The sequence below is a fragment of the Aspergillus foveolatus genome, assembly GCF_047715535.1.
Source record: "Aspergillus foveolatus strain CBS 279.81 unplaced genomic scaffold BDW70scaffold_40, whole genome shotgun sequence".
NCBI lineage: Eukaryota > Fungi > Ascomycota > Eurotiomycetes > Eurotiales > Aspergillaceae > Aspergillus > Aspergillus foveolatus.
In genome coordinates this window covers 36,080-51,672 of record NW_027396104.1, presented here as the reverse complement: position 1 = coordinate 51,672, position 15,593 = coordinate 36,080, and the positions used below count along the sequence as shown (strand labels likewise).

Sequence of the window (15,593 nt, the reverse complement as noted above, 5' to 3'; positions counted from 1 at the left end):
TGGGAGCTGGGATCCGTCGAATTCCGAGCACGATAACGTTCTACAGCCGCCAGCCAATGTTTCTCTTCCGAGGCTCCGTTGAAAATCAGCGATGAATTATAGATTGCTAATTTGACTGTGCAAAATAACAAGCGCTCTGCGCGTCGAACCCAATAATCCGCCCTCTACTCCGTAAACAGAACACCGCTCGCACTCTTAACATAATCTATGAAGAACCCTTGGTGAGGTTGTAGATCTTTTGGATGTCTGCCAACATCCCAGGAAAGTCAATCTTAAGATCCTTGAGCAGACCATCCTTCAGGTTGAACACCCAACCGTGGACAATGGGGAACCCGTTCTCCTCGTAGCTTTGCTGCACTACGGCAGTCTTGATGACGCTGCGGCACGACTCGACCACGTTCAACTCAACCAGGCGGTTGAATCGCTCTCCGTCGTCCTCGATCTTATCGAGCTCCTTCTCATGTAGCCGGTAGACGTCGCGAATATTTCGCAGCCACGGGTTGAGAATGCCCAGGTCTGTGGGAGTAAGGGCCGCCTGGACGCCACCGCAATTGTAGTGGCCGCAGACGACGATATGCTTGACCTTGAGGTGGCGGACGGCGTAGTTGATGACAGACATGGAGCTCAGGTCGATGGTAGGAACAACGTTCGCGATGTTGCGGTGGACAAAGACCTCTCCAGCATCGAGGCCCATGATCTCGTTCGCGGGGACACGGCTGTCAGAGCAACCGATGTAGCTAGTCGCCGCAAAATGTCAGATGAGTCTCTTTTGGCAAGGGACGGCATAGAACGTACAGGTACTCAGGAGACTGTCCAGCAGCAAGCTTGTTGAAGAACTCTGGGTCAGCGCCCTTCTTGGCAGCAACCCAAGCGCGATTGCTCTCGAAGATCTTATCATGGCTCTGCTCAAGGTAGCGGGAGATCGCCTTGGGATCACTGGGGTCAGGCATCTCGGAGTATGTGCAGTATGATGAGGTTGCGAGGAACTGAGAACGAGAGCGAAGAGCCGGAGTCTGCAGTGGACGGAGGGGTAAGCGCCTAGTCAATCTGCGCAACATTGTCGAAAGAAAATGGCCGGCGTCGTCCTGCACCCTCTTTAAGTAGAGCCCCGCGGAACGGGCATAAGTTGACCGGTCACACGTGATTTGCTTTACCGGGCTGCTGTTTTGGGATCCATCAATTTCTTGACATTCCCGACTTCGCGTCAGAGCGCCACAGTCAGGTCCACCCACGAAATCATCGGCGAACATGTGGGGTGAGTTAGTAGCTGGATAGCCGACTACCAGTAAGAGTTTCGCGATAATGGCTTTGGAACTGTCCAATAATGAGCATTATTTTGGAGTCCAGTCCAAGTACCGACAGCGACTGTGGGGAATCGCGCGAGAAGACTCCCAATATAGGGGTCCCGGCGCTGAATAATGAGCCTTCCTTTATGATTTATACATAAAACTGTGCTCTCACTCTCCAATAATTGCTGAGAAACGCCTTGGCTCAGGTTCCGATCATCTTCACCGCAAGCTGCACTTAAGGTGCTAAGATTAGTCGGTGAAAGAGATTCATTCTTCGCCTGATATCTAGATCGTCGGTTTTCCGCCCTTCCTCGGTCTCGCCATGAATGTTCTAAGGCAAATTGTTCAGTAAAAGTTTCATTCTTCCATTCTGTTGTCTTGGGCTCCGTCGGGAGCCTAGAGCCGTCATCCTCTATGGCTCGGACACCCAAGCTTTGGAAGACCTCAAGCTCTGGAAGATCTTTGTGAGGTTCAGAAAAGGAGCTTCCAGGACGCCTGCAGCCTGGGCTGCCTTGAAATGATACAGAAAGTCGGAGCAGGCATAACCAAGGAATGGGATACGTCTCCTGATGAATTCAGTCCGCATATGTCGCGGAAGGTCGGCCAAGTCGTTCATTACTTCTAAGTATGCTCTATTTTCACTGATTTCGCATATATAGTTCAAGCAAACACGGGCGATTTTCTCGTGTGATCTCCCGATAATGTTCTCTCTCAGCTCGGCCTGCAGTGTACTGAGGCCGTTCCTTCGTAGGAGGAAATCTCTCAGCGACTCGTGGATGAACTGTGCCTTGGACTGCACAACCTCAATAAGCCCCTTGGACACATTGGCTATGTATTTGTCGATGGCTGTGTCGGTTTGCAAGTCTATATCTCGTATGGCTAGCCCGCAATTGGCGAACGAGATTGCGAAATAGAGCTCTTCCCTCGATAGCGGACGGGATGATAAAAGGACAAGCTGCAAACAGAAGATGAGGTCGTCTATGTCCTCTTCATCGGAGGTGAGGATATCGGTGAAAACCCTTTCTAGATCATGCGGCGTTTCGTCAAGATGTTGCTGCACCTTCCGCATATTGCCCATCTTGAAAGCTTCATTCAAGGAGGGAACAACGCGGTGGACCCAGAGAAATACTCCTGATGCTTTAGCGCATATTTTGTCTTGCACTTCCTTTGCTGCTCTGTATTTTACTCCTGCAAATGTCGATTCAACATATTTTCTGATATCGGAATGATGTTCTGGCTGATGTTCCAGGACAAGTTCGATGCCGTATGTAATGTTTAAATTGGGATAATGCCTACTGGAGAGGCACACCTTCAAGTAGGCCCCGGATGCCAACGCAAAGTTAACCAGATGCTGCAGAAACAGAATCGTATCGCCTCTTTCATCCTGCCGACACTGGTCGAGGGCATCGATGATAAGCAGTACGCGTTGATTCCTCAGCGATTGAATGGCAGACAGCAGCAGCCCTTTGAGGTCCCTTATACACCAATTCGAAGTTCCACGGATTCTTAGAGCACTAAATGCAATCTCAGAAAATCGATGTTTTGCATCTGGCGGAATCGCTCTTGAGCTGAAAAGTTGATGCAGTAAGGATCGATACATCTCAATAGCCGACCTCGCCAACTCAGCCCCTTTGGTGCAGAAGAAAAACGACAAGACGACGCAATCTGTCTTCGTTTCTGTTGCATTTTTGAGAAGGTGCTTCATCAATATGGACTTGCCAACCCCAGGCTTCCCTTTAATCCAGAAAAGGCTTCGCTGAAGATCTGAATCTTTTGCATCGAACCACGCTCGATATTCTGGCCGCTTAAATATCCACATACACGTCTCTCTGTGGGCTTCTGGTACTTCGTTCAGACAGAAAGTGGCTCGGGCAAAGCCCAACATGCGAATGAAGACCTCCTGGGCTTTTTCAACAGGAAATAGACCCTCTACGTGGTCCCGTGAGATGGCACGAAGTGTCAATTCCTGGTCTATCGCAATGTGATAGCACTTAGTAACTGAGAAAACATATGCAGTCATCAAATATCCGGTAAACATACCTAATCCTAGCCCCGCTGACGTGTTAACGGATATCGGCGCCTCGTCCAGAAGCGCCCGCATGCAGGCTGCTGCACTTGCCGCTGCGAAGTGCTGCCAGCCCTTGCTCTTATGGCTATCGGCATAGTCACTCACCCCTTTGATCAGGATACAGGGATACTGGCCCCAAACACCTGCTCCTTCCATTTCAAACCCTATGGTCTTTTGTTTCTTTGCGATATTGTCGCGGACTTTGTGAGACATGATAACACTGTCCCCTGAGCCCAGCATTCCAAAATGCAGAAATGGCACCACATCGGACTTCCGCCGGCGAGCCACCACCGTCTCGTCTGAATTCACACCCAAAGAGCACTGGCAATTGCCCTCTCGATGGTTGTACGTCCGACTGTAGACAATATCATTCTGAGCGCCTGGGCACTGTGCTCGCACACGCCGTTGAATCATCGCAAGATAATGGCATTGCCGATGGGTCAAGGTATCAACTCGGGTCTTTATCTTCGACAAAAAAGAATGTATCTCTTGGCTCGGTCTTCCCAGGTTCTCCTCCAGTGCATCCTTGCGATATGGACCAAGGGGTAGGCGGTCATACTGAACGACCCCCGTACCGATTATGACATCGCCGAGATAAATGTTGGTATTACCTCGCGTGGCCAGTGATTTATCGATGAACGGGACACCGCCACAAATTCCTATCAGAAAAACAAGCTGAATTCGAGGATAGCTCATTTTCATATGGGCCGCTACGCTAGAAGCGATTGCTTTCCCCGCACTGGGCATGTATACCAGAGCCACATCGTACGTCCCGATCCTACCAAGTGTGTACGAGTTCGGATCACCACGTACTTTCAAAAGCGTGGGGAATTCGACGGCATTGTATATCCGACTGAAAAGTGGTTTTACGACTTCTGCTTCGAGGGGGAGGGGACAGAGGATCGCGATTCTGAAATCCGTGCGGCTCGAAGGTGGCGCGGTCATTGTGAACTGGTGTAGGTGGTCTCACTGCTGTAAGCCCAGCAAGGGAGACTGTCCCTTTATGAGGCAGAGGGTACAGTCCCTTCTCTTCGACCATTATCCGTTCCATGCGGCGTATGGGATATACTCTCTACGCGCTCAACGTGCCACCGAGAAGAGATCATTGGCCTACTCAAATCGCTAAAAATAGCAGGCGCTTCCAGAAGTAAAAAAGTCTTGCGCCTCAGTGATGCAGCATGATTGACTAGCAAAACCGGTCTTCGAACTAGCGTAGTCAAGTTACGTATGTCCTTCAAATACGCGCCCTCCCAGCTCTTGTATCCAAAATTAGATTCGTCCACTATTCACGACTCTACACTCCTAGAACAACCGACCCCTAATGTACATCTATCGCTATCTAGACGTGGTGATGACCTGCACGGCGATGTCTTCGGACCTTCTTGGCATCCACAGCAGCGTTATTCCCCATCATCTTCAAGCTTTCCAGATAGTCACTCGTCCCATGCTCTGGATCGCTATCCTCTGCTGTTCTCTCACATGCTGTTCCCTCATCTCCTGCGCCCAATGGCCCCTTGATCTGGAAATATTCCCTTTTCGACGGATCCTGCAGCATATACTCCGCCGCCTCGGGCAACCATCCATTGATGAAGTCCCCATGACTGCAGAACGAATTTCCGCAAGCAAGCTCAAGTGGTGGCTCACCGTCCCAGCCATCCGGCAAGAGCTTCCTCAAGTCGTACCGGATTGAAAACCTCAAGCGAGGGATCTTGTACATCCCGATGGGGCACCAGTTCTCGCCATAGCCCTCAAAAGCCTTGGGGTTTTTTGAGTACGCCGTCTCAAAAGTGTCTGGGTTAGCGCAATCCGGAAACCAAAGGAGGGTCTGGAGATGCGTGGAGCATGTTCTGGTTGGGAAGGCTGCGAGTTCTTTTCCTTCTTCGGTTTCATCGCCTTCACAGGCCCAGCTCACTTGGACGTCAGGATCAAGGCCCTCTGGCCCTGTGGCGGAAGCGTTTCCTACGACCATCTGGAAGTTCTCCGGGAGAGGAATCTCGGCTTCATTCAGGAGTTCGTAGTAGGCGCTGAAACGCATAGGGGTGATGGGCTGGTGGGTCTGCCCTTCGGGTGCGCTTTTGTCGACCAGGTAGAGAGTCGGGATCCCTGTTTCCGAAGTTAGCTGGTGGACCCATCATACTCCAAGGGATGGCAAAGGTATGTACAGTAGACAGAGAAATCATTAGGGTTTCTAGCAGTAGAGCAGCCCTCCCGCAGCTCAGCAGAGGTCGACGTATTGGTGTTGACCGCATCAGAGCCAAAGAAGCTGTGCATGTGGCTGACATATTGACCAGGCGAGATGATAGGGTCGATATTCTTGAACATAAATTGATCGACTGTTGTGACAGTGTAGGCACTGGCAAGCCCAGTTGCCAACAACAGGGAGAAGAGCTGCATTGCGCTAAAGCTCGAGCTGGAGTCAAAGATGAAAGGAACTATACAGATTGATGACTTTAGAAAGACCCTGCCTCGCCCTTTTTATAGAGTTCGGAAAAGCACAGTCGGAACATTGCCGTCCCCCAGAACCCTAGTTGTTTCAGGGTGCCGGTGGGACAGTTGCGGATAGATTAGGCCCGTCTCCTAATTCGGCGATCGCAGGGCGAAACGCTGAGCCCTGTCAACCCCAGACATCGATATTAAGGGGTCCAGGGGCGAGTACAACCAATACTCGTGGGAGACTTGCCGGTAAGGCTGTTTCCTTTTCTGCTGACAGGTAGGTTCATTGTGTTCATATAGTAATACGAGGTAGCATGCTCAACTGGAATTTGGCGGGCATACCTCGGGCGCAACACCGGAAGAAAACCGGGGGATAGGTGTAGCTAACCTACCGCTAGCTTCTTATGGCTCCTTTGATCTATGAAAGTGAATTTCTCGAAGGGCGAGATGGAGACTCGGCAGGTTTCTCCATAGATGGGTGGTCAGGGCAACGACACTGGGTCCGCTCCACGCACCTGATTTAGGGCTATTGACTCGCGTTCAAACACCACACCCCACGAAGGCAAGAACCCGGTTCAGTTCGCGCATCAACGTTTCAGAAAGCTGCCCTTCTTGTCAGTCTTTATTTTTCAGTCATGGACAATGCCGGCGTCGATCTTTGTTCTTTAGTCTCCGGGGTCCCCATATTGGGGGACCGCGGTGGAAAATTGCGACCTTACAGATCAGCATGAAGGGCTATAAGATAACCTATCCATCGCCAGTTGCGAGACCCATCCCAGGAAATTGAAGGCAATAATGGGGCTCCTCAAGGCTGTTGCAACCGCGGCGCTGCTGCTGGGCCAGGTTCATTCGGTGCTCAGTCGAGCGCAACACCAGAGCATAGTCCAAGTGACGATCTCTAACCATGTCCAGCAAGGTGGACTCGCTAATATCTACCTCAACTGGCTTGAAACCCCGCCGAGCGTTATCGAGGCTGTCTATTCTCGGTGTCTAGACTCGAATACCTCCGTCCCTTATCAGATCCCTTATCAGACTATTGGCCGCTTCAGCGTTCGCGGACAGCCTCCTCAGCGACTGGCCTGGGTCGTCCCAGAAAACGCTCAGGCAGATAGCTGCGTCTATGTCTATGGGATTCAATCAGGGGCGTCTCCTCTTGTTCTCGGCAAGAGTGAGCCCGTTCACTTTACATACAAGCCAGAGAAGCGATCAGTTGCCGACACGGCCAATCCCCTCTTGAAAGACTTTGACGCGCTGGGGACATGGTTTGACGGTGTAGCCGCCATCAAGAAGAAGACCGAGCTTCATGGCGGTGTCACATCCGGACCCTTGCCTAAAGACAGGAAAATCGCCATCGTGGGTGCCGGGATTTCCGGTCTAGCAACAGCGTTGATGCTCGACAGCGTCGGTGTCCATAATTGGGAGATCGTTGAAGCAAGTGACCGGGTTGGTGGCAGGTTCCGGACACGATATGTTGCCGGCACAGACGAATGGGCGGAGATGGGACCCATGAGGCTGCCCTATTCGGTCACCTACAAAGACGATAACGAGACGCTGAGATATACCGACCATGAGTTGACCTTCCAATTGGCCCGAATCCTCAACGACATGAACAAGAACGATCCGAAGTGGAAGATCGACTTTATTCCCTGGATCCAGCATCACGCGAACGAGTTGATTGCTCAGGGGACCCGTCGCCACCCTGACGGACGCATTCCCACGCGTGGTGAGATCGAGGCAGATCCAAGCTTAAAGGATGCACCTGAAATAACGAGCGCCGAGTCCGCCAACACTCAAGACCGTATGGACGCCATCCTCAAGAACAAGGACACCCTCAAGTCTATCCAGCGAAATGTCTGGCGCGCCCACAAGACAGCTATGGACGAGGGTCTTGACGACTGGAGCGAGCAGGCCATGATGCGGCACGTCTTCAAAGCAAGCGAGAACGTCACAGACCAAATCTGGACGGACTCAGACTATGATGTCTTCTGGGATGAATTGCACCATAACTCGAACCTTGGTCTTGACGGAAGTAGAGAATCTTTAGGGGAAACTCACTGGCTCTGTATCGACGGAGGCTTCAACCGCCTCTCTGACGCCTTCCTCCCACATGTCCAGAGCAGACTCACCCTCAACCGCCAGATCAGAAAGCTAGAACCAATTCCAGGTCCTCATAATACTACGAAGACCCGCCTCTCCTGGTACCCCAGCACGCAGAACCGTACCTACGAGTCCAGAGACTACGACTACACAATCATGGCTGTCCCCTTCACCATGACCCGCTTCATGGACCTCCCATCCTTCTCCTCTGTGCTCTCTCGCGCAATCAGCGAAGCAGGCCTACGCTTCAAATCTGCCTGCAAGGTAGCCCTTCTCTTCCACGAACGCTTTTGGGAGAAAGGACCCCGTCCCATTTTTGGTGGATACTCAAAGCCCCCTAGTCTCCCTGTTGGGGCCCTCTATTACCCTGTCTACGGCCATAATGAGTCTCGGCCAGGACTGATAATGCACTACCGCGGCGGAGACTGGAGCGACCGGTTCGTTAGCTTTAGCGACGAAGAACACGTCCAGACAGTTCTTGACGCCATCGTCTCGATTCACGGCGAGCAGGCAAGAGATCTCTATACAGGGGACTACGAGCGTCTCTGCTGGCTACAGGATGAGCATACGGCAACGGCGTGGTGTCGACCGGATGTGGAGCAGCATCGGCTGTATATCCCTGCTTATCATCAGACGGAGCATAATACGATCTTTGTGGGAGAGCACACGGCGCCGACACATGCTTGGGTTAGTTCGAGTCTGCAGAGTGCTGTGCGCGGAGTCGTGCAGTTGCTTCTGGAGTTAGGGCTCGTAGATGAGGCGAAAGAGGTCAATAAGAGGTGGATGGGGAGATGGATTAAATTGTAATTTTCTAGTTGTTTGTCACTGGGATGAGTGGACTAGACTGATGTGGAGGGAAGATTTGAATGAAAATGCTGCTAGCTATATTAGAGTCATGTGCACATATTCCCAGGTCCTTGAGAGCAGGTGGCTGAGTCTCATTTAGCCTCCTAATCCCCATGAAGCTCTCAATGGCCGGTTGACTGTGATACTCTAATCACACCTTTAGGGCAGGGAGAACAACCCCCTTACACTCTCCGAACCCAAATTTCCGCCCCGTCTGCTGATTGATGCACCAACCCTCCATAATGACCTCGTCTCCATCTTCCAGAAAAACGATTCCCGCTGCAGCGAGGCTAGAAAGTTTATTCTGCGGCAAGTTACGCTCCAGAAGGCATGCTATGCCGATGTTTTCCCCGTTGCTGTTTGTTCGCTGCTGGCTATTAGTCCAAGGAATGTCGAAACAAGGGTACTGGTTAATATTAGGTAGGTAAGAGGTCACGTACCGCGCTCGTTACAGTCCCAGTACCGAAAATATCACCCGTGCTGAGACCCTCCCCCGCGCTGGTGAGATGAGCGAGGGACTGGTAGGGAGTCCAGTAGAGCTCTTTAAGATTCGTTTCGGTTACGACGTGAGATTGGCCGTTCCCTGTGCACGTTAGCATCAACCATTGACCCTCTCGCTGCGAGACGATATAGTATATGGAAGGCAACATACTGACAACCCTAGCCTCCAACTCAACATCCCACGTCTCCTCCTCCTTCTTCCCCTTCCACGCCAAATGCGTTAACGGCGCCGGGCTCTGCACCTTCGCACTCCCTGATAGACACCCTTCCAGCGCCTCGGTAGTGACGATCCACGGAGAGATTGTCGTCGCCGTGCCCTTCCCATGGAACGGGCCAAGTGGTGGCATTTCATACCCTTGAATATCTCTCGCAGACCAATCGTTCAAAATCACAAGACCAAAAATATAGTCCGGTGTGTTGCTAATATCGAGGATTTCGCCCGGTGGGAAGGGACGAGAGAGAAACACGCCGACTTCGAGTTCAAAGTCGAAAAGGCGCGTGGGCTGGAATTCCGGCTCCGAAGAAGTATTGCTTGCGAAGACGCCGTTTGGACGCACGACGGGAGTTCCGCTGACGCGGAGGGACGAGGTGCGGCCGTTGTAGACACTCGGAATGACGTACCAATTTGGACCTATGGGGGCATTCATGATTATGCTGCACTTTGGCGGTGTCAGTTTCTTTGCTTCTTTTCTTTTTCCTTTTTCCCCCTTCTACTCCTACTCTATCTAGCGTGGGGTAAGGGGCAGTTGGGAGGATAGAGGTACGTTTTGGGTATGTTCCAGGGAACAATAGAAGTCGGAGAAATTCTTCGTTTCCATTGGATAGTGGTTTGTGACTTTTTCGAGGGGGACGGCATATTTCGAGCGCGTGTCTACGTCCACGAGATGCTCTGTTAGGAGAGCCCTGACTTGACGGTGGGTAGACTTGGGGAGGGCGGCGAAGGTATTCAGCGCGGGCTGTTGAGGACTTTATCAGTTGATGTTCTAGCCATCGTTGGAGATGTTTACCTGAGAGAACACCGCTGTTTCGAAACCGGGAACGGTCTTGAAATACCCATCTCTCTCGAGAGCGCTCAGGTCGATCGCGTCGTTGTCTAGAGCTGTTGCACAGCGCGGGGTTGGGTCGTCGGTGGTTGAGATGACGCCGTAGGGGAGATTGTCGATGGGAAACGGATTGGACATGGTGTCACTTGGTTGTTTGTGAGAAAAGAGTTAATGGATAGTGGATCGGCAGGTAGATTGCAGGCTAATGCGTAGTTAAAGGTAGTCAGTCAGTTAATTGCAGGTAGTTCAGTCGCCCAGCCTCACCGGCATCTTGTCCTATTTAAGCATTGCGAGGAATATCCCGGGGCTGGGTATCTTTCGGTTTTTTTCGAACAACCGATCTGCATGGGCTGCCTTACATGCTTGGCGGACGGGGTTTCGTCCTATCTGACGTGAGATACGAAAATTCATGGAGTACTGCGCATCTAGAACTCGTTGGCGGTTATGTGGAGGGATTCTTGACAGCGGGGTAGATCCTGCTAAAGAGGGGGCCACTCCAAGTTTTGTTTACAACTCCTCTCACCAAGCCCCAGGAGAATAACATTGAACGCTATTTTTCGTAACTCATGATTCTACCAAGAGTCAAACTGCCAATGCTTTCTGTCGGCTAACAATATGGTACAGATGTTCCTCAACTCCCCCAGGTTTGTCGATGTGGGGTCTCAAGGAGGATGCGATCATAGTTGCAAGCTCTTCTCCCTGATCTTTACCCGTCGGGGCATCTCCCCGAATGCCGGCGAAGTGGCTGGCTGAACGGTTGATGGTGCGGAGTGTTTCCTCCAGTCTACTACCGAGTCACGCTCATCACAGTTTCTAGTTCTCGAGAGTGATCTTCACCTTCTTCTCTGGCGGAGGGACAACCTTATCTTCCGCAGCACCCTTGAGATTCGGCAGCTCAGCCACGGCGGCCTTGATGATATCCAGCGCCTTTGCGATTTCTTCCTCGGTGATGACGAGAGGCGGTGCTAGACGGATGATGTTCTGATGGGTGGGTTTGGCCTTGGCCGAGTTAGCGTTGGTCGAATGAGTAGAGGGTCAAAACCTACCAAAAGACCCTTTTCCTTCATCAGCATGCAGAGATCCCACGCGGTGTGTCCGTTGGTCTTGGACTCGTCGATGACAATCGCATTGAGCAGGCCCTTTCCACGAACCGTCTGAATGATCGGGTTCTGGATGGCTTCCAACCCGCTGCGGAAGGCCTGGCCAAGCTTCTCAGCCCGTTCCACCATGTTCTCCTCCTGAACGACTTCGAGAGCACGGATGGCGACAGCGCAGGCAAGAGGGTTGCCTCCATAGGTTGACCCGTGGGTGCCGGGCTCAACGGTGAGCATAACATCCTTCCGTCCCAGCACGCAGGACACGGGGTACATGCCACCAGAGATTGCTTTGCCCAGCAAAACCATATCTGGTTTAATTCCGCTCCACTCGTGGCAGAGCAGCTTTCCTGTCCGCGCAATACCGGTCTGAATTTCATCGCAAATCAGCAGCACATTATGCTCGTCGCACAGCGATCTGGCCAGCTGCAGATAATCGTCGTCGGGGACAATGATACCCGCCTCGCCTTGGATAGGCTCGACGAGGAAGGCGGCGAGATTGGAGCCGGCCTTCTCGAAAGCTTCGCGCAGCGCAGCTTTGTCGTTATAGGTGATCGGCTTTCCGGTCCCCGGGATGGTGCAGCCGATGTTGGGAACGTACGGGCCATAGTTCTCTCGGGACTCGGGATCGGAGGACAAAGAAATGGCAGCCATCTAGTAAGGTCAGTCACATGTCACCAAAGGCCGCAGCCCAGAGCTGGCGCGCACTTACAGTTCGGCCGTGAAAGTTGTTTTCCGCACTGAGGATGATCGCCTCATTCTCGGGTATGCCCTTGACCTTGTAACCCCACTTGCGGGCGATCTTGATACCGGTCTCGACTGCCTCCGCACCAGTGTTCATGGGGAGGACCATGTCAAACCCAAAGTACTTTGTGACCATCTCGGCGAACTTAGGGAAGACATCATTATAGAAGGCCCGCGAGCTCAGCGTCAGACGGGAGGCCTGGTCAACGAGGGCCGCAACTAGCTTGGGGTGGCAGTGACCTTGGTTGACGGCGGAGTATGCGGAGAGGAAGTCGAGGTAGTGCCGGCCTTCTGGATCCCAAACGGATGTCCCTTGAGCGCGCGCAAAAACGACAGGAAGAGGATGGTAATTGTGGGCAGCAAAGTCGTTCTCAGCCTGGATGGCCTCTTGAGTAGACGAGGCGTGGTATGCAGTTGCACTGCCGTTGGTACCGTTGGAGGTCATAGTTGTAGGGATAGGATCAATAGGCTGGCTGAGTGAGAGGATTGCTTTCTGAGAAGGACAGTTAAGTAGAAAAATTGAAGTGAAAATCCTGTGGAAAAGATTGTGGGCACGGCTTATAAGCTGCGCGAAAGTGAAGGCATACCGCTAAGTGCAGGTGTACCCGTACAATTCCTCTAAGTGCAGGTCGACCCGTTCGATGACGCTGTGGAGCCTCGCCCGGTCCACCTTCACCAGTTGCCAGTCCAGTGACATCCTTCGCTTTCTCAGCGTCCGCCTTCGTACCTTTCCTTCCTCAGGCACGCCTCTTCAGAATCTGGGGTAACCAGCCACTGTCATGCCTACGTCCGCTCGCTCGCGACGATCGAATCCGCGACTGCCCCCTTCGCCTTCCTCTTCGTCTTCTTCTGACGCTGTGCGGGCTTCGCCGCATTCCTCCCCGCCTTCACGCCTCAGGCCGCCATCCGCCAACCCCGACGTGTCCTCCAACATCCTCCTTTTCCTGATCGGCTTTCGCCTCGTCAACGCCCTCACCGTTCGAACCTTTTTCCAACCAGATGAATTCTTCCAGTCTCTTGAACCCGCCTGGAAGATTGCCTTTGGCGCGAACCAGGGGCCGTGGATAACCTGGGTGTGATCCCCGCCAAAGCTCCCGACCGCATATCCGCGGCTGTTTGCTGACCCATTCGTGTTCGCAGGAATGGGAACACCAGCTGAGATCCTCACTACATCCGCTTATTTTCGCTGCTGTGTACACCGTTGCAGACCTCGTCGCACGCACTCTCGGACTCGCCCCCACATCACGCGCTGAATTGCTCATCACCGCTCCCGGGATAACGCAGGCCGTTATCGCAGCCGTCGGCGATTTCTACACTTGGAAGCTAGCTCGGTATATTTACGGGGTCGGGAGTTATGAGTCTTGGGCGACGGTACGGATCCCGTCGAAGCTATAGAGGCCGAAGCTGATCAGCTGCAGCTTACATTGACCGTTGTCAGTCCGTGGCAGTGGTTCTGTTCCACCAGAACTCTGTCCAACTGTCTCGAGACTACGATCACAATCGTCGCTCTGTATCTATGGCCGTGGGGATGGGCTATAAGCTCGCGGGCCACCAGGCGTACAGGTCAAGATAAGAGTGTCAGCATTTTCAGGTATGTCTTTAGCATGATAAAGTGAGCGGCACTGACTCCGTGGAGATTACGTCAATGTCTCTTGCTGGCCGCGTTCGCGTGTATCCTACGCCCGACAAACATAATCATCTGGGTTGGCCTAGCTAGCGTGGCCCTATATCGAAGTACCTGGGGAGAAAGGCAGACTCTTGCTCGTGAGGCTCTGATCTGCGGGTGAGTGCGCCTGGAGTTGTGTGTTTCACAAGCTCACATTTATAGTTCCTCCGTTCTGGCAGTGTCTACTGTCGTTGATCGCTTCTTCTATGGATTCTGGACTTTTCCGCCCTTGAGGTTCCTGTACTTCAATGTCGCCCAGTCTTTGGCAGTATTCTACGGGAGGAATGATTGGAGCTACTACGCCTCTCAGGGATATCCGCTTCTGCTCACCACCTCGCTGCCATTTACACTGGTGGGCTTATACCGCACTCTGAAAACCCCGCCGAAACTCGAGAAGCAGAAAGCTTCCGTTTTGGTCCAGCTTGCCTCTATCTCCTTGGCTATGCCTGCTACGTTGTCCGTCATTACCCACAAGGAAGTCCGCTTCATCTACCCTCTGCTGCCGGCCCTACACATTCTCAGCGCGTCACCTTTGGTGGAATTCTTCCTCCCCGCATTGACAACTACAACCCGCGAGTACATTCCTCGACGTCTCACCCTTATCTTTTTACTGTTGGCGAACGTCGCCATAGCTACATACACGACTCTCTTCCATGCATCTGGGGTTATCTCTGTTTTGTCGTATATAAGAGAACAACATCAGAATCATGGAACAGCAAACATCCCGTCGTTACCAAAGGAGAGCACTGCGTCCTACGGTGGAATCACCGCGGGCTTCCTCATGCCCTGCCATAGCACCCCATGGCGTTCGCACCTCGTAGAGCCCACTATTCACGCATGGGCCCTCTCCTGCGAACCGCCTGTGGGCTTAACTGCGGAGGAGAAAGCAGTCTACCGCGACGAAGCAGATCAATTCTATGACAACCCAACTCAGTTCCTTCAGGACAATATGGTTGGCGGTTTGCGCCACATCCCCCGAAGACCCTCTTATGCGACCCCTCCGAATTCCCAACGACAACCTACCCAACTTTTTCCGCCTCATGAATGGCCAGACTACCTCGTCTTCTTCGCGCAACTCGAACCAACACTGAAAGACTCCCTCCGAAGCTCCTCGTATGGTGAATGCTGGCGTACCTTCAACTCAGCTTGGCACGACGACTCGCGTCGTCGCGGGGATGTGGTAGTCTGGTGTCTTGACCATGCGGAACAGCAGGCCTGGCAGTCTCAGAAGCATCAACGCGAGCTTGAGGACCGTGATCGCCAGTTCGACCATATCATAAAGAGGTTCCAGAGGGACGCCACGCCGTCCAAGTCATGGCACTGGAGTCACTGGACATCACCTTTCTCGAGTCAATCAAAATCATGGTCATGGCCGTGGGAGCGAAGGAAACGGACGCTGTTCGGGTACGAGCTGCCTGAGCTACCGCAGTGGAGCTGGTTTGGGAAGAGGAAGAAGAGAACTTTGCTGAGCGATTTTTGGTTTTAGATTGACTGGATTCGTTGGGTTTTTTGGCGAGTTAATCATGTACATTCTATGCCTATACTGCAGGTTGACCATTCTCATGTCACATTCATCTCATAGATCGGTTATCTTCCATGCTACCATCTGCCTTCAAGTTCGAGCTCGTTAACGAACTCCCAGTACGAGCGTGTATCCTCCTAGGACTCGATCACACATACTGGGCCCAAGCAGGCGTTACCGACACGCTATCCATTCCTCCTTTCTCAAGTTGACTGAAACGCCACGCTTCCTATCAGTCATTATCCAGGACCCAGAGTAAAGAGCAACCCAGGGAGGCTTGATAGCACCTG

General features: G+C 52.5%; 7 protein-coding genes across 7 annotated transcripts; 2 read left to right on the top strand and 5 right to left on the bottom strand.

The window, feature by feature from the left end:
- Positions 1-205: 205 nt before the first annotated feature.
- Positions 206-950, bottom strand: BDW70DRAFT_161749 (carbonic anhydrase; the record flags this gene model as incomplete). The annotated part of the gene is made up of 2 exons (XM_073741026.1): positions 206-737; positions 796-950. 2 exons carry the CDS (start codon positions 948-950, stop codon positions 206-208), a joined length of 687 nt encoding a protein of 228 aa, XP_073594100.1.
- Positions 951-1,701: 751 nt separating this feature from the next.
- On the bottom strand, positions 1,702-4,302 carry BDW70DRAFT_169560 (uncharacterized protein; the record flags this gene model as incomplete). The annotated part of the gene is made up of 2 exons (XM_073742714.1): positions 1,702-3,260; positions 3,330-4,302. 2 exons carry the CDS (start codon positions 4,300-4,302, stop codon positions 1,702-1,704), a joined length of 2,532 nt encoding a protein of 843 aa, XP_073594099.1.
- A 366-nt stretch (positions 4,303-4,668) lies between these two features.
- On the bottom strand, positions 4,669-5,751 carry BDW70DRAFT_169558 (putative short-chain dehydrogenase/reductase; the record flags this gene model as incomplete). Its single annotated transcript, XM_073742713.1, has 2 exons — positions 4,669-5,460; positions 5,520-5,751. The coding sequence occupies 2 exons, from the start codon at positions 5,749-5,751 to the stop codon at positions 4,697-4,699; spliced, it is 996 nt and encodes a 331-aa protein (XP_073594098.1). The 3' UTR covers positions 4,669-4,696.
- A 507-nt stretch (positions 5,752-6,258) lies between these two features.
- Positions 6,259-8,694, top strand: BDW70DRAFT_169556 (uncharacterized protein; the record flags this gene model as incomplete). Its single annotated transcript, XM_073742712.1, has 1 exon — positions 6,259-8,694. Exon 1 carries the CDS (start codon positions 6,586-6,588, stop codon positions 8,692-8,694), a length of 2,109 nt encoding a protein of 702 aa, XP_073594097.1. The 5' UTR covers positions 6,259-6,585.
- A 61-nt stretch (positions 8,695-8,755) lies between these two features.
- On the bottom strand, positions 8,756-10,658 carry BDW70DRAFT_84547 (uncharacterized protein). Its single transcript, XM_073745015.1, has 6 exons — positions 10,637-10,658; positions 10,242-10,479; positions 9,999-10,190; positions 9,386-9,893; positions 9,174-9,316; positions 8,756-9,100 (listed from the first exon to the last, which is right to left on the bottom strand). Exons 2-6 carry the CDS (start codon positions 10,413-10,415, stop codon positions 8,885-8,887), a joined length of 1,233 nt encoding a protein of 410 aa, XP_073594096.1. The 5' UTR covers positions 10,416-10,479; positions 10,637-10,658; the 3' UTR covers positions 8,756-8,884.
- A 145-nt stretch (positions 10,659-10,803) lies between these two features.
- car2 (ornithine-oxo-acid transaminase) lies at positions 10,804-12,828 on the bottom strand. Its single transcript, XM_073745014.1, has 3 exons — positions 12,084-12,828; positions 11,324-12,025; positions 10,804-11,276 (listed from the first exon to the last, which is right to left on the bottom strand). The coding sequence occupies exons 1-3, from the start codon at positions 12,558-12,560 to the stop codon at positions 11,091-11,093; spliced, it is 1,365 nt and encodes a 454-aa protein (XP_073594095.1). The 5' UTR covers positions 12,561-12,828; the 3' UTR covers positions 10,804-11,090.
- Positions 12,829-12,858: 30 nt separating this feature from the next.
- On the top strand, positions 12,859-15,342 carry gpi10 (putative glycosylphosphatidylinositol-alpha 1,2 mannosyltransferase). The gene is made up of 5 exons (XM_073737519.1): positions 12,859-13,188; positions 13,256-13,486; positions 13,534-13,706; positions 13,752-13,898; positions 13,944-15,342. Exons 1-5 carry the CDS (start codon positions 12,895-12,897, stop codon positions 15,265-15,267), a joined length of 2,169 nt encoding a protein of 722 aa, XP_073594094.1. The 5' UTR covers positions 12,859-12,894; the 3' UTR covers positions 15,268-15,342.
- The last annotated feature ends 251 nt before the right edge of the window (positions 15,343-15,593 follow it).

Coding starts and splice junctions, on each gene's coding strand:
- BDW70DRAFT_84547 (XM_073745015.1), bottom strand. CDS start 10,415: ATGTCCAATCCGTTTCCCATCGACAATCTCCCCTACGGCGTCATCTCA. Junction 10,191..10,241: donor AAACAGCGGTGTTCTCTCAG/GTAAACATCTCC, acceptor AGTCCTCAACAG/CCCGCGCTGAATACCTTCGC. Junction 9,894..9,998: donor CCCTGGAACATACCCAAAAC/GTACCTCTATCC, acceptor ACACCGCCAAAG/TGCAGCATAATCATGAATGC.
- car2 (XM_073745014.1), bottom strand. CDS start 12,560: ATGACCTCCAACGGTACCAACGGCAGTGCAACTGCATACCACGCCTCG. Junction 12,026..12,083: donor ACAACTTTCACGGCCGAACT/GTAAGTGCGCGC, acceptor TGACCTTACTAG/ATGGCTGCCATTTCTTTGTC. Junction 11,277..11,323: donor TGAAGGAAAAGGGTCTTTTG/GTAGGTTTTGAC, acceptor AACTCGGCCAAG/GCCAAACCCACCCATCAGAA.
- gpi10 (XM_073737519.1), top strand. CDS start 12,895: ATGCCTACGTCCGCTCGCTCGCGACGATCGAATCCGCGACTGCCCCCT. Junction 13,487..13,533: donor GTTATGAGTCTTGGGCGACG/GTACGGATCCCG, acceptor GATCAGCTGCAG/CTTACATTGACCGTTGTCAG. Junction 13,707..13,751: donor AAGAGTGTCAGCATTTTCAG/GTATGTCTTTAG, acceptor GACTCCGTGGAG/ATTACGTCAATGTCTCTTGC.